The sequence below is a fragment of the Oncorhynchus nerka genome, linkage group LG1, assembly GCF_034236695.1.
Source record: "Oncorhynchus nerka isolate Pitt River linkage group LG1, Oner_Uvic_2.0, whole genome shotgun sequence".
In the NCBI taxonomy this organism is placed as follows: Eukaryota; Metazoa; Chordata; class Actinopteri; order Salmoniformes; family Salmonidae; genus Oncorhynchus; species Oncorhynchus nerka.
In genome coordinates this window covers 31518661-31531615 of record NC_088396.1, presented here as the reverse complement: position 1 = coordinate 31531615, position 12955 = coordinate 31518661, and the positions used below count along the sequence as shown (strand labels likewise).

Below are 12955 nucleotides of genomic sequence, written 5' to 3'. Positions count from 1 at the left end.
GCGGAGAGGAAGGGGAGAGGGAGACCGGGCAGAGTAAGGAGAGAAGACAGACAGCGAGACAGAGTGGTGGAGTCTCTTTGGTCAGTTCTCGTGCCTCGGGGAAAGTCCAGGGTTCGGTCCGTCCCAAACAACTGGCGCCGACTGATAAACAAATAAATAAACATCACATCAATAACTCAACACTCATAAACCAGAAGGAACATTTCAAATCTTAGACACATGAACCAGAGTCTGAAGCTTTCATGTTCTTTAAAGGTACAAAGTATGAAGTTTAATGCTCCCCTTTTATTTATGGACCAACAACACGGATACCAGATACAAACACAAACCCCTCCTCTCCCTTCCTCTCTCTCTCAAATAGCTTGATGGCACACTGATGAAAGGATAGATGCAGATACATGTGAGTAGATTTATTGAATGGTCTCCGTCTCACCACATCAGTAGCCTAACATTAGCTAGAATAGGTTAATTCAATAGCCTACCAAGAGGAGATGTATTGTTTGGGGTTCACCTCTAGATGTCGTAGTGGAGTTGTGGAGGCACATAAATACCATTCGCTACCTGCATCAGGTTGATCCTCATCTTCTAGGGCGGAGAACATTTATATTTTCCTGTGAGGAGGAGCTACTCTGGATCGCAGGGCATGTGCACACGGTGGGCTGAAAACAACAAGATTAACGAAGGATTTGTTTACAGCTGTTTAGATATTGGTGATGCCTGTCAGACTGCTCAATACAGTCTGATCATTAAGCTACAGCAGTCCGCTCAGAGAGATAGGCTACACGCCGCCAGACCTGTCCCGTCTCAACTCCACCCTACACGCAGGTAAAGTGCTTTGGAATGTAAAACGGGATTGCTGCAAGATTTGGGGAAATTCCTGGAGCATTTATGCTGCAGACACATATATAGCCTACTTAACTGTCATTTTAATTTTCGAAAATAACTGCATGTGTTACATTGTTTGTTGGTCGAAAATGAAGCAAATATTCAGAAAAGTTAGCCACAAGATATAAATGGACAAATGTCAAATTATCTACATATTTAAATAGGCCTGTTTATCTGCCTTAAAGATTTGATAATATAGCCTAGTAATTGCTCTAAACCGGAGTTTCTTTTTCTTTTTCATACCGGTATTTCACTTTATATTAGACCTGTAGTTAATTGCAATGATAATAGAGCGCAGTGTGTGAGTGTGTGTGGTCGCTAAGTGGTATGTTGGGAAGTAATAACGTTTAGGGCACCAGGTTTATTACTGATCCATTAGGGATGTAGCCTACCATCGTGGAGGTAATTGTTACATGAAGAGAGCATGGGCTCTTAGTTCACCTCTCATCTCCCGAGAGAGACAGCGGGTTCTGAGACAGCGACGGGTCCTGATCGGTCCCGGTCCCGGTGTGTGCTTTACTCTTCTCTCAATCCTCTCCGCATAATTGTTTTGACGGTGCCGCCTGGTTTTCGCCCTCCCCGGGCCCTGGGGGAACTCCTGGCCGCAGACAGGCAGCCTAACCCGGGCTCGACATGCTGGGTCCTGACGCTCTCTGAAGTCTGGAGCTTTGAACTACGGCTGCAGCGCTGAGGGTGGAAATCAATCCCTCACTCTGTGTCTCTGCTCTCCGAACCCTCTCCCCCCGGCACACCGCCGCAGTTTTTCATGTTTGAGGTAGAAAGGATAAATAAAGAAGAAACGTCAGAAAGAAAAAGTGTAACTCATCTTCAAAGCTTTAGTATGGCGCCGCAGGATTAAATGGATGAAAGGAAATACTGATCATAATAACAACAAAAGTAGCAATGATAATATTAATATTTGCGTAGTAATCATTCGGATAGGCTAATAGCTTTTTTAGTAGCATAGTAAGGAATTTATCTGTATCACTGAAATTCTGCTGATAACATTTTAAACTTTAAAAAAGTTAGCTATATATATTTTTTAAAGACATCATATCTTATTTTGAAGGTTTAGAATGTTCTGTACAAGGACAATGGTGACGTGTGCCTGACAAGCCTGCACTATAGACCTAATAGGCTATATTAAGTTTACAAATGAATGCAGATTTCTGGAGAACAAACACATATCCTGTCTCCAGATACACGTAGCAGAAAGTTCTCATTATGTCAGATAATATTAAATTCAAACAATATGTATCCTAATATAGATTCAAATGTAACACTCAAGCTTTTAAGCAGATTCACAGATATCTCCCTGTAAGGTGATTGAGCTTGTCTCAATAGAGGATGTTGAACTCCTTATCCTTAAATGTGTAAATAGATAACCATACGAGCTGACCTGTAACAGATGTTGTTCTAACTTTCAAAATACACCGTAATCTAAGCAGATCCAATGTCCCTAGATTAACATGGTGTGTAATTGAAGGAGTGTATCCTCCATGCATCAATTCACTTTCAGTAATAATTGTGTTATAACCTAATGTGTTTGAGGAGAGAAGAGGGAGAAGGGTCAGAAGGGTCACTGCTCTCTCTCTCTTCTACTGTATGTCTGGCTGTTTGAGGCTAATGAGACGTTGTCAGTCCAGTCCGTCAGACCAAAGCCCAGGGTCCCATAGCCCACTGCTCGGAGTCCTCTACTCACTAGAGCCCAGCCCCTCTCCGACCCATCGACTCTTGTGCTACAGACACCATAACCATCCCACACTAAACACAAATGGACTGACAGACAGATGGTCAGCCGTTCTGCTGTCATGCTAAAGACTAAGGAACAGAGAGAGGCAGACCGAAACCATTTTTCCCACCTGCTAATGAGTTAGACACAGTAAATGGACCCGCCCACCTACAATAACGCTCAGTAGATAAAGCATTAGACGAAGGTAATATGGAGAGAGAGACGTTCTGCCTCAGTGGAGGTAAAGAAGAGAGGGATCAGGGAGAGGCGACGATGAAAGACAGATCACGTAAGACAGAAATCAAAGGGACTACTGAGTGGTGTGGCTGGAGGTGTGTCTGTGTGTGTGTGTGTGTGTGTGTGTTACAACTCCTTTTAATGTGCATTAAGAGTTTGTTTTTCCTGCACTCTGAAAGGTGATAGTCAGTCTGTAATTAAAGCAATCAGAGATGAAGAGAGATGAAGAGACTACACCAGATACACACACACACACACACACACACATACACACACACACCCACTTGCATGCACACAGTTGTATCAGTACAGCCTTGTGATGATATGAACCTGTTTAATAACTCTGGGAGTCTCTCTGAAAACATGGAAACAATCTGATATAAGCTTCATCTCCATGAATCATCTGATGTTTATGATGATGCACCATAAAAAAAGAAGAACAAATATGTTGAGTCAATGTCCAATTGTAAGGCAACCAGCTCCAAAATGTTTGTGTGTAAACATTTTGTTGAGCAAACTCACAGCTGGTTGCCTTCCAATTGTACGTTGAATCAACATGTTTTTGTGTTTTTTTACAGTGTAGTCTTTCAGTAAAGAAATCAAACTCTATCCTTTCAATCCCTTCCGCACCCACCTACTCACTTCCAACTGCTGTTAATGCCTGGGTGTATTTTCATGTGTATTTCAATGTGTATTTAATACTTGTGCTGTTTGTTGGCTGCAAAGTGTTTAGTTCTAATGAGAACAAACTGTCTTCAGTACCCAATGTTCTCCCTTCCCCCAGCTCTGTTTATGATGTTTCTGCATGGAGGTTAGTTGTAGTGGTAACATGTGTTTGAGATATGAGAGCATTTGGCAGGTCTGTATGTATTAAAGAGGAATAATTGGCTTTAAAGGAGAAATCCTTCAGTATCTGACTGATTGTGTTTAGGAGTTGTTCATTAGTTGGAAGCAGCAGGATGGTGTGTGTGTGTGTGTGTGTGTGTGTTCGTACGTTTGTGAGAGAGAGACAGAGAGGAGAGGGCAAAATGTGGAGAGGAAAGTACAGGAGAAAAGGAGAGAAGGAGAGAAGGCTTTAGAATGGAAAACAGACATTGACTACAGAAGGTTGAGACTAATGCCAAGAGTCCAGCACTTCACTTCATTAAAGTATTGGTTTAATTGTCATCGGAATTAAACCACAGGCATATGAACCACATGCGCTTTGTATTTGTGCATGCACACATATGTGCACACGTGTACTTGTATGTATGCGTGTGTGTGTGTGTATGTGTGTGCGCGCGAATATGCACGCGTCTGTGTGAGAAAGGGTTTAATTGGGTTCTTGGCTTCATCTCCTCCCTGATTGCTTTGTTAGAGAAGCCACATCCTAATCTGACAGAGTCATTATCAACTCACAGTAAATATCCATTACGGGGTTAAACATTCATTTCCGTTGCGTCCTTTAGATGATAGATCACATCTGTTACCACAGAGAGATCAGGGAACGGGGGTTGGGGTTAGAGAGAGATAGGATTCATGTAGAGGAAGGGAGCTTGGGATAAGACCCGGGGTTCAGGGATAAAGTTGGGGAACAGAAAAACAAAACAATCAAATCTGTTTACCAGGTTTACAGAAATAACTCCAAAACACATTTTGCTGCATGAACATTAGGATTCACATAGAAAGTTAAACTAGACTGGATATCTAGGATTATTCTGAACATTCTGTCACTTTATGGTTTGAATTGAGGAGATAAAGGTTCTCTAAGTTGACCCATTCTGCATGCCCCACCCTACCATGAGACATCCATGTCTTCATCACTGGAAAATAGAAACGGTTGAGTTTGATATTATTTTAAAGCTTACAAACAGTGTTGTCAAAATATTATATTATTTCTTGAAAATAATGTTTTGAAATTAAAATGTCATCATTTTTAACGTCGAATCAAAAGTGGTGCTGTCAAAATTGGATTGAATTCAAATAGATTTACCCAAGAGAGAGAGAGAGAGAGAGAGAGAGAGAGAGAGAGAGAGAAAGATAAGACAGATGCTATCTGAAGACAGCTGTTGTTCTGGCGCTTACCTTCTGTGTTTTTCTCTCTGTGTGTGTGTGTGTGTGTGTGTGTGTGTGTGTGTGTGTGTGTGTGTGTGTGTGTGTGTGTGTGTGTGTGTGTGTGTGTGTGTGTAGAAGATGATTGCCCCTCCTGGGTCTCTAGGGGGATTTTGCAATAAATCAGTCTGTCTGTAGACCAACACTGACAGCCCTGACAGGTCCAGGATCAGTAATGACTGAATAACAGTTAATAGTTATAGATAGTTCTGTCGGGTTAGATCAAATCAAGTGTCAGCTGGCTACTATTCACTCTGCTTAACTGCTGTAATGGAAAATGTTTGTTGCATATGACTAATGCTTATGATGACACACAATGGATTGGAGTTATAAAACACTTTTTCCAACACTCAAAGCGTTTTACATTGCCTATTGACGGGTGAGGATACATAATTAATGAAACTGTGTGCCAGGGATGTTACAAGATACTAGATCACCTTCAATCAACGTGATACTGATAAATACGCATCTGTTGTTGAATACAGCAGCTCAACGTGTTCCATCCTGCTGATTAGTGATGGTTATTGAAGAGAGACCCACAAGTGGTTATTTCCACCCTGCTAACACGAAAAGACTTTCACCATGCCACCATACAGCGGGTGAATGCAAGCATTTCAAGAGACTGTGCCTCAACACCTAATGTCTACCTGGCCCACCACTCCACCCTGGACTTGAACTGCCTTTACGACCAGGTCCACCTCTACAAGGCAGCAATCCCAACTTTTGCCAGGACCCTGAAGGACGTCACCCTCAACCGTAGCCGTAACACCTCATACAGGAGCAACAGAGCAACGGACACCCCGCCCAGACCAGCGAGACACCCTCCCAGACCTGCAAGACCCACTCCGGAAGTACCTGCACCAAGAGAACTCACGCCAAGAAGACCTACACCCAGACCACAGCATCACCAGGCAAACCCCAACCAGCTAAGACTACCCCAAGCAAACCCTGGTCACACAGAATATAGGCCACACCATATCAGACCTATGCCCTTTCGGCCCCTGCAGCACAGACCTCAACATGAGAGCAGGACATAATTATGCCCAGACCGTGAGCAGAGCAACAGGCCCAACCTCCACTATTGCACCCGAACAATCCCCATCCTGCGACCTAAGAGGCATGTATCAGATGCTCAACATACTCTGCTCATATCTACTGTGATAGTCCGGGCCTAAACCACACAAAAACAACACTAGACACTATGGAACAGGAAGCTTTTACTATCTCATCCTGATATATACAAGGTCTGAGGTCATCTGCCTTTGGCCTAAAGAGCCAGAACCCTGACTTCATCATAGAAATTGGAAATACCGACATTGTCATCCTACAAGAAACATGGTATAAGGAGACGGACCCACTGGTTGCCCTCTAGGTTACAGAGAGTTGGAAGTCCTATCCACCAAACTACCAGGTGTGAAACAGGGAAGAGACTCAGGAGGTATGCTTATTTGCTATAGAGCAGACCTAACCCACTCTATTAAATTAGTCAAAACAGCAACATTTTACATCTGGCTTAAAATTAATAAGGAAATGTCCTCATGTGTGCTACCTATATCCCCCTAATATAATCCTTATACTTTAATAACGATGACAGCTTCTCCATCCTAGAGGGGGAGATCAACAATTTCCAGGCTCAGGGACATGTACTAGTCTGTGTCAACCTAAATGCCAGAACCGGACAAGAACCTGACACCCTCAGCACACAGGGGGACAAACACCTACCTGGAGGTGACGGCATTCCCTGCCCCATATGCCATCCTAGGCACAACTATGACAACATAACCAACAAAAATGCGTCACAACTCCTGCAGCTCTGTCGGACGCTGTGTATGTACATAGTCAATGGTAGGCTTCGAGGGGGCTCCTATGGTAGTTACATCTATAGCTAATTTCTTGGCAGTAGCACTGTAGACTACTTTATCACTGACCTCAACCCAGAGTCTTCTATGCCATCAAAAGGAACATATAAATTGACATACCAATTAGGATCTGGCTAGAAATACTTGAATCAGTTATAGAACCCATTGCTCTTTATGGTTGTGAGGTCTGGGGTCCGCTCACCAACCAAAAATTCACAAAATGGGACAAATGCCAAATTGAGACTCTGCATGCAGAATTCTGCAAAAATATCCTCTGTCTACAACGTAAACCACCAAATGATGCATGCAGAGCAGAATTAGGAAGAGACCCGCTAATTATCAAAATCAAGAAAAGAGCCATTAAATTCTATAACCACCTAAAAGGAAGCGATTCCCAAACCTTCCATAACAAAGCCATCACATACAGAGAAATTAACCCCGGAGAAGAGCCCCCTAAGCAAGCTGGTCCTGGGGCTCTGTTCACAAACACAAACAGACCCCAGAGAACCAAAGGACAGCAACACAATTAGACCCAACCAAATCATGAGAAAACAAGATAATTCCTTGACACATTGGAAATAATTTACAAAAAAACTGAGCAAACTAGAATGCTATTTGGAGAGAGAGTACACAGTGGCATAATACCTGACCAATGTGACTGACCCAAAATTAAGGAAATCTTTGACTATATGCAAACGAAAGGCCGCCAAAAGCAGACCTGGCTCTCAAGAGAAGACAGGCTATGTGCACACTGCCCATAAAATGAGGTGGAAACTGAGCTGCACTTCCTAACCTCTTGCCAAATGTATGACCATATTAGAGACACATATTTCCCTCAGATTACACAGACTCACAAATAATTCAAAAAACAATCCCATTTTGATAAACTCCCATATCTATTGGGTGAGATACCACAGTGTGCAATCACAGCAGCAAAATGTGTGACCTGTTGCCACAAGGGCAACCAGTGAAGAACAAACACCATTGTAAATACAACCTATATCTATGGTTATTTATTTCCCTTATGTCCTTTAACTATTTGCATATCATTACAACACTGTATATAGACATAATATGAAATGTCTTTATTCTTTTGGAACTTTTGTGTGTGTAATGTTTATTTTCCATTTTTGTTTATTTCACTTTTGTTTATTTTCTATTTCACTTGCTTTGGCAATGCAAACATATGTTTCCCATGCCAATAAATTGAAATTGAATTGAGAGAGAAAGAGAGAATGAGTGAGAGAGTGGATTCTCCACTCCATCAGTGACCCCTGTATAATTGTGTCCGTAAAGGTATCTGTGTGTGAGCGCCTCTGTAAGTTGTGTTGTAATAGGAACTCTGTGGGGTCTGGTAGAGTATTATAAGCCATGCCCGAGGAGTCGGTCTGTAGAAGGTATTGATTTGTGCCCAAGGAGTCGGTCTGTAGAAGGTATTGATTTGTGCCCAAGGAGTCGGTCTGTAGAAAGTATTGATTTGTGCCCGAGGAGTCGGTCTGTAGAAGGTATTGATTTGTGCCCAAGGAGTCGGTCTGTAGAAGGTATTGATTTGTGCCCGAGGAGTCGGTCTGTAGAAGGTATTGATTTGTGCCCGAGGAGTCAGTCTGTAGAAGGTATTGATTTGTGCCCGAGGTGTCAGTCTGTAGAAAGTATTGATTTGTGCCCGAGGAGTCGGTCTGTAGAAGGTATTGATTTGTGCCCAAGGAGTCGGTCTGTAGAAAGTATTGATTTGTGCCTGAGGTGTCAGTCTGTAGAAAGTATTGATTTGTGCCCGAGGAGTCGGTCTGTAGAAGGTATTGATTTGTGCCCGAGGAGTCGGTCTGTAGAAGGTATTGATTTGTGCCCGAGGAGTCAGTCTGTAGAAGGTATTGATTTGTGCCCGAGGAGTCAGTCTGTAGAAAGTATTGATTTGTGCCCAAGGAGTCGGTCTGTAGAAGGTATTGATTTGTGCCCAAGGAGTCGGTCTGTAGAAGGTATTGATTTGTGCCCAAGGAGTCGGTCTGTAGAAAGTATTGATTTGTGCCCGAGGAGTCGGTCTGTAGAAGGTATTGATTTGTGCCCGAGGAGTCGGTCTGTAGAAAGTATGGATTTGTGCCCGAGGAGTCGGTGTGTAGAAAGTATTGATTTGTGCCTGAGGTGTCAGTCTGTAGAAAGTATTGATTTGTGCCCGAGGAGTCGGTCTGTAGAAGGTATTGATTTGTGCCCGAGGAGTCGGTCTGTAGAAGGTATTGATTTGTGCCCGAGGAGTCAGTCTGTAGAAGGTATTGATTTGTGCCCGAGGAGTCGGTCTGTAGAAAGTATTGATTTGTGCCGGGGAGTCGGTCTGTAGAAGGTATTGATTTGTGCCCAAGGAGTCGGTCTGTAGAAGGTATTGATTTGTGCCCGAGGAGTCGGTCTGTAGAAGGTATTGATTTGTGCCCGAGGAGTCGGTCTGTAGAAGGTATTGATTTGTGCCCGAGGAGTCGGTCTGTAGAAAGTATGGATTTGTGCCCGAGGAGTCGGTGTGTAGAAAGTATTGATTTGTGCCTGAGGTGTCAGTCTGTAGAAAGTATTGATTTGTGCCCGAGGAGTCGGTCTGTAGAAGGTATTGATTTGTGCCCAAGGAGTCGGTCTGTAGAAAGTATTGATTTGTGCCCGAGGTGTCAGTCTGTAGAAAGTATTGATTTGTGCCCGAGGAGTCGGTCTGTAGAAGGTATTGATTTGTGCCCGAGGAGTCAGTCTGTAGAAGGTATTGATTTGTGCCCGAGGAGTCAGTCTGTAGAAAGTATTGATTTGTGCCCAAGGAGTCGGTCTGTAGAAGGTATTGATTTGTGCCCAAGGAGTCGGTCTGTAGAAGGTATTGATTTGTGCCCGAGGAGTCGGTCTGTAGAAGGTATTGATTTGTGCCCGAGGAGTCGGTCTGTAGAAGGTATTGATTTGTGCCCAAGGAGTCGGTCTGTAGAAAGTATTGATTTGTGCCCGAGGAGTCGGTCTGTAGAAGGTATTGATTTGTGCCCAAGGAGTCGGTCTGTAGAAGGTATTGATTTGTGCCCGAGGAGTCGGTCTGTAGAAGGTATTGATTTGTGCCCGAGGAGTCGGTCTGTAGAAGGTATTGATTTGTGCCCGAGGAGTCGGTCTGTAGAAAGTATGGATTTGTGCCCGAGGAGTCGGTGTGTAGAAAGTATTGATTTGTGCCCGAGGTGTCGGTCTGTAGAAAGTATTGATTTGTGCCCGAGGTGTCGGTCTATAGAAAGTATTGATTTGTGCCCGAGGTGTCGGTCTGTAGAAAGTATTGATTTGTGCCCGAGGTGTCAGTCTGTAGAAAGTATTGATTTGTGCCCGAGGTGTCGGTCTGTAGAAAGTATTGGTTTGTGCCCGGGATGTGGGTCTGTCAGGCCGTTATTGACACAGATAATGACTCTCAGTGTGTTTATGTGAGATTAACTCTCGTTAGAAGATTAATTCCCCGGGGCCTTGGGAGATTGAGGTTGGCTTTCAAAACAGACATGTCCTAACCGGGAGGACAGAGAGAGAGGGAGGGAGAGGGAAGAAGGATGACAGAGAAGGAGGGAGGGGGGACAGACAGAGGGAGAAGTGGGGGACAGATAGGGAAAGGAAATGAGTGAGAGAGGGGCAGAGAGCGGAAGGGGGAGAGAGAGAAAAGGGAAAGAGTGAGACGGAGCAAGAAGGATAGGGGATAGAGAGAGAGGGATAGAGAAAGAAATAGGGAGAGAAGGGAGAGAGAGAGATACGCTCTTCAAATAGAGAAGTGCATTCCAGTGTGAGTGTGTTGGGTGTGTGGGGCGCCGGGGACTCGCAGGGGATTGAGGAGCTTGGCTAGAGCCTGATGAAAGCTTCTGGGTGTGTGTGTGTGCTGAATGTGTTCGATTAGTCTGATAATGAGGTCCTCGGGGCAGAGTCGTTTGGCAGCTCTCACTTCCTTTTCAGAAGACAAGTTTTTTCATCAAAACAAAAAGTAACATTTTCTTATCTTTATCCTGAAAGCCCAGCAGCGCCACTGGGTCTCCCACTCACTCACTCTCACACACACACAGGTTGTGGTTCAATTAAGCTAATTTCAGCCCCCAACCGCCTGCTATCACCACTTATCCACCACTCCCCCATCCTGTCTTCTGAAACCATGAAAAAAAGAGGGCATACACTCAATCTCCCTCTTAAAGTAGTGTAATCAATCTCATCTGAATCTGATTGATTGACAATTTATAGTGTAGGAGTTAGTGGTGATCTTTATCTCTGATTCCCATCAGTTGTTTAAGTGATCGTCAGTGTGTCTCTCAGTCACTCCAGTTGAGCTGTCACACAGAGAGAGAGAAACGTTTCCCGTGTGTGTGTGTCTACAGTACACCAACTCTACAGTACACCAACACTACAGTACACCAACACTACAGTACACCAACACTAGAGTACACCAGAGTTGGTGTACTGTAGTGTTGGTGTGTACTGTAGTGTTGGTGTACTGTAGAGTTGGTGTGTACTGTAGTGTTGGTGTGTACTGTAGTGTTGGTGTGTACTGTAGTGTTGGTGTACTGTAGTGTTGGTGTACTGTAGTGTTGGTGTACTGTAGAGTTGGTGTACTCTAGTGTTGGTGTACTGTAGAGTTGTAGTGTACACTACAGTACACAAACACTGCAGTACACACCAACTCTACAGTACGCTAACACTACAGTATACCAACACTACAGTACACACCAACTCTACAGTACACCAACACTCGAGTACACCAACGCTCGAGTACACCAACTCTACAGTAAACCAACACTGCAGTACACCAACACTGCAGTACACACCAATTCTACAGTACACCAATTCTACAGTACACCAACACTGCAGTACAAACCAACACTGCAGTACAAACCAACACTGCAGTACACACCAACACTGCAGTACACACCAACACTGCAGTACACACCAACACTGCAGTACACACCAACACTGCAGTACACACCAACACTGCAGTACACACCAATACTGCAGTACACACCAATTCTACAGTACACCAATTCTACAGTACACCAACACTACAGTACACACCAACAGTACACCAACACTGCAGTACATCAACACTGCAGTACACACCAACACTACAGTACACACAACACTGCAGTACACACAACACTGCAGTACACCAGCACTACCCTACAGTATACACCAACACTACAGTACAAACCAACACTACACCACAGTACACCAACATTGCAGTACACACCAACACTACAGTATACACCAACAATACAGTACACTACTGTACACCAACACTACAGTACACTACGGTACACTAACACTACAGTACACCAACACTACAGTACACACCAACAATACAGTACACTACAGTACACCAACACTACTGTACACCCCTACAATACAGTACGCCAACACCACAGTACACACCAATACAGTACAGTACACTACAGTACACCAACACTACAGCCTCTTAATGTCTGTGAAACCACAGTGAAAAGCCTGTCACTTCTCTCTCTCTCTCAATTCCGTCTCTTTCAACCTGTTTTTTCTTGCATATGCTGCAATTATCTGTTAGAGACTCCATGAGAAATTTACTTGATAACAATAATTACAGTATGTGTGTGACACAACCTCTCCAATGCAGAGACTGTGTGTCATAGTTACTATTCAAATACATATTCGCAGTGGATATAATTACCCCTATAGACAGGCAGACAGCCTTAGATTGCTGTGAGCTATGGGTCTGAGACAGAATGTCTTACATGTGAATTTTCCCATCCGATCCTGGGTTTGTCTAATTAACTTTTTGTTCTGTGTGTTTGTGTAAGAGAGTGATCTACACTTCCGTTGTACTACATTTACATTTTAGTCATTCAATATACACTCTTATCCTGAGCTAATGTCTTGCTCAAGGGCACATTGACAGAATTTTCACCTAGTTGGCTCAGGGATTCAAACCAGCGACCTTTCGGTTACTGGCCAAACGCTCTTAACAGCTAGACTACTTGCCTCCCATGTGTCACGGTTTTCTAATGGTGAAGGAGAGTCGGACCAAACTGCAGCGTGTCGATTGCGATCCATGTTTATTAAACAAATGTAAAACACGACTAAACACAAACACTACAAAACAATAAACGAAATGAAAACCGAAAACAGCCTATACATGTGTCAACTAACATCTAACAAGGAC

At 43.7% G+C, this 12955-nt stretch overlaps 1 protein-coding gene across 2 annotated transcripts in view; it reads left to right on the top strand.

Annotated features, from left to right (window-relative positions):
• The first annotated feature begins 599 nt into the window (after nucleotides 1-599).
• The window catches only part of edar (ectodysplasin A receptor), a 79966-nt gene continuing 67610 nt past the window's right edge, over nucleotides 600-12955 (top strand). Inside the window, exon 1 of one of the 2 annotated variants that reach the window (XM_065018063.1) lies at nucleotides 600-825. Coding sequence is in view for 1 of the 2 variants with exons in the window: in XM_065018057.1 (XP_064874129.1) it covers nucleotides 2828-2906 (79 nt within the window). In the remaining variant the exon portion in view is untranslated. Of the gene's footprint in view, nucleotides 826-2696; nucleotides 2907-12955 lie in introns of those variants that run through there. The other variant, XM_065018057.1, reaches the window with a different exon arrangement.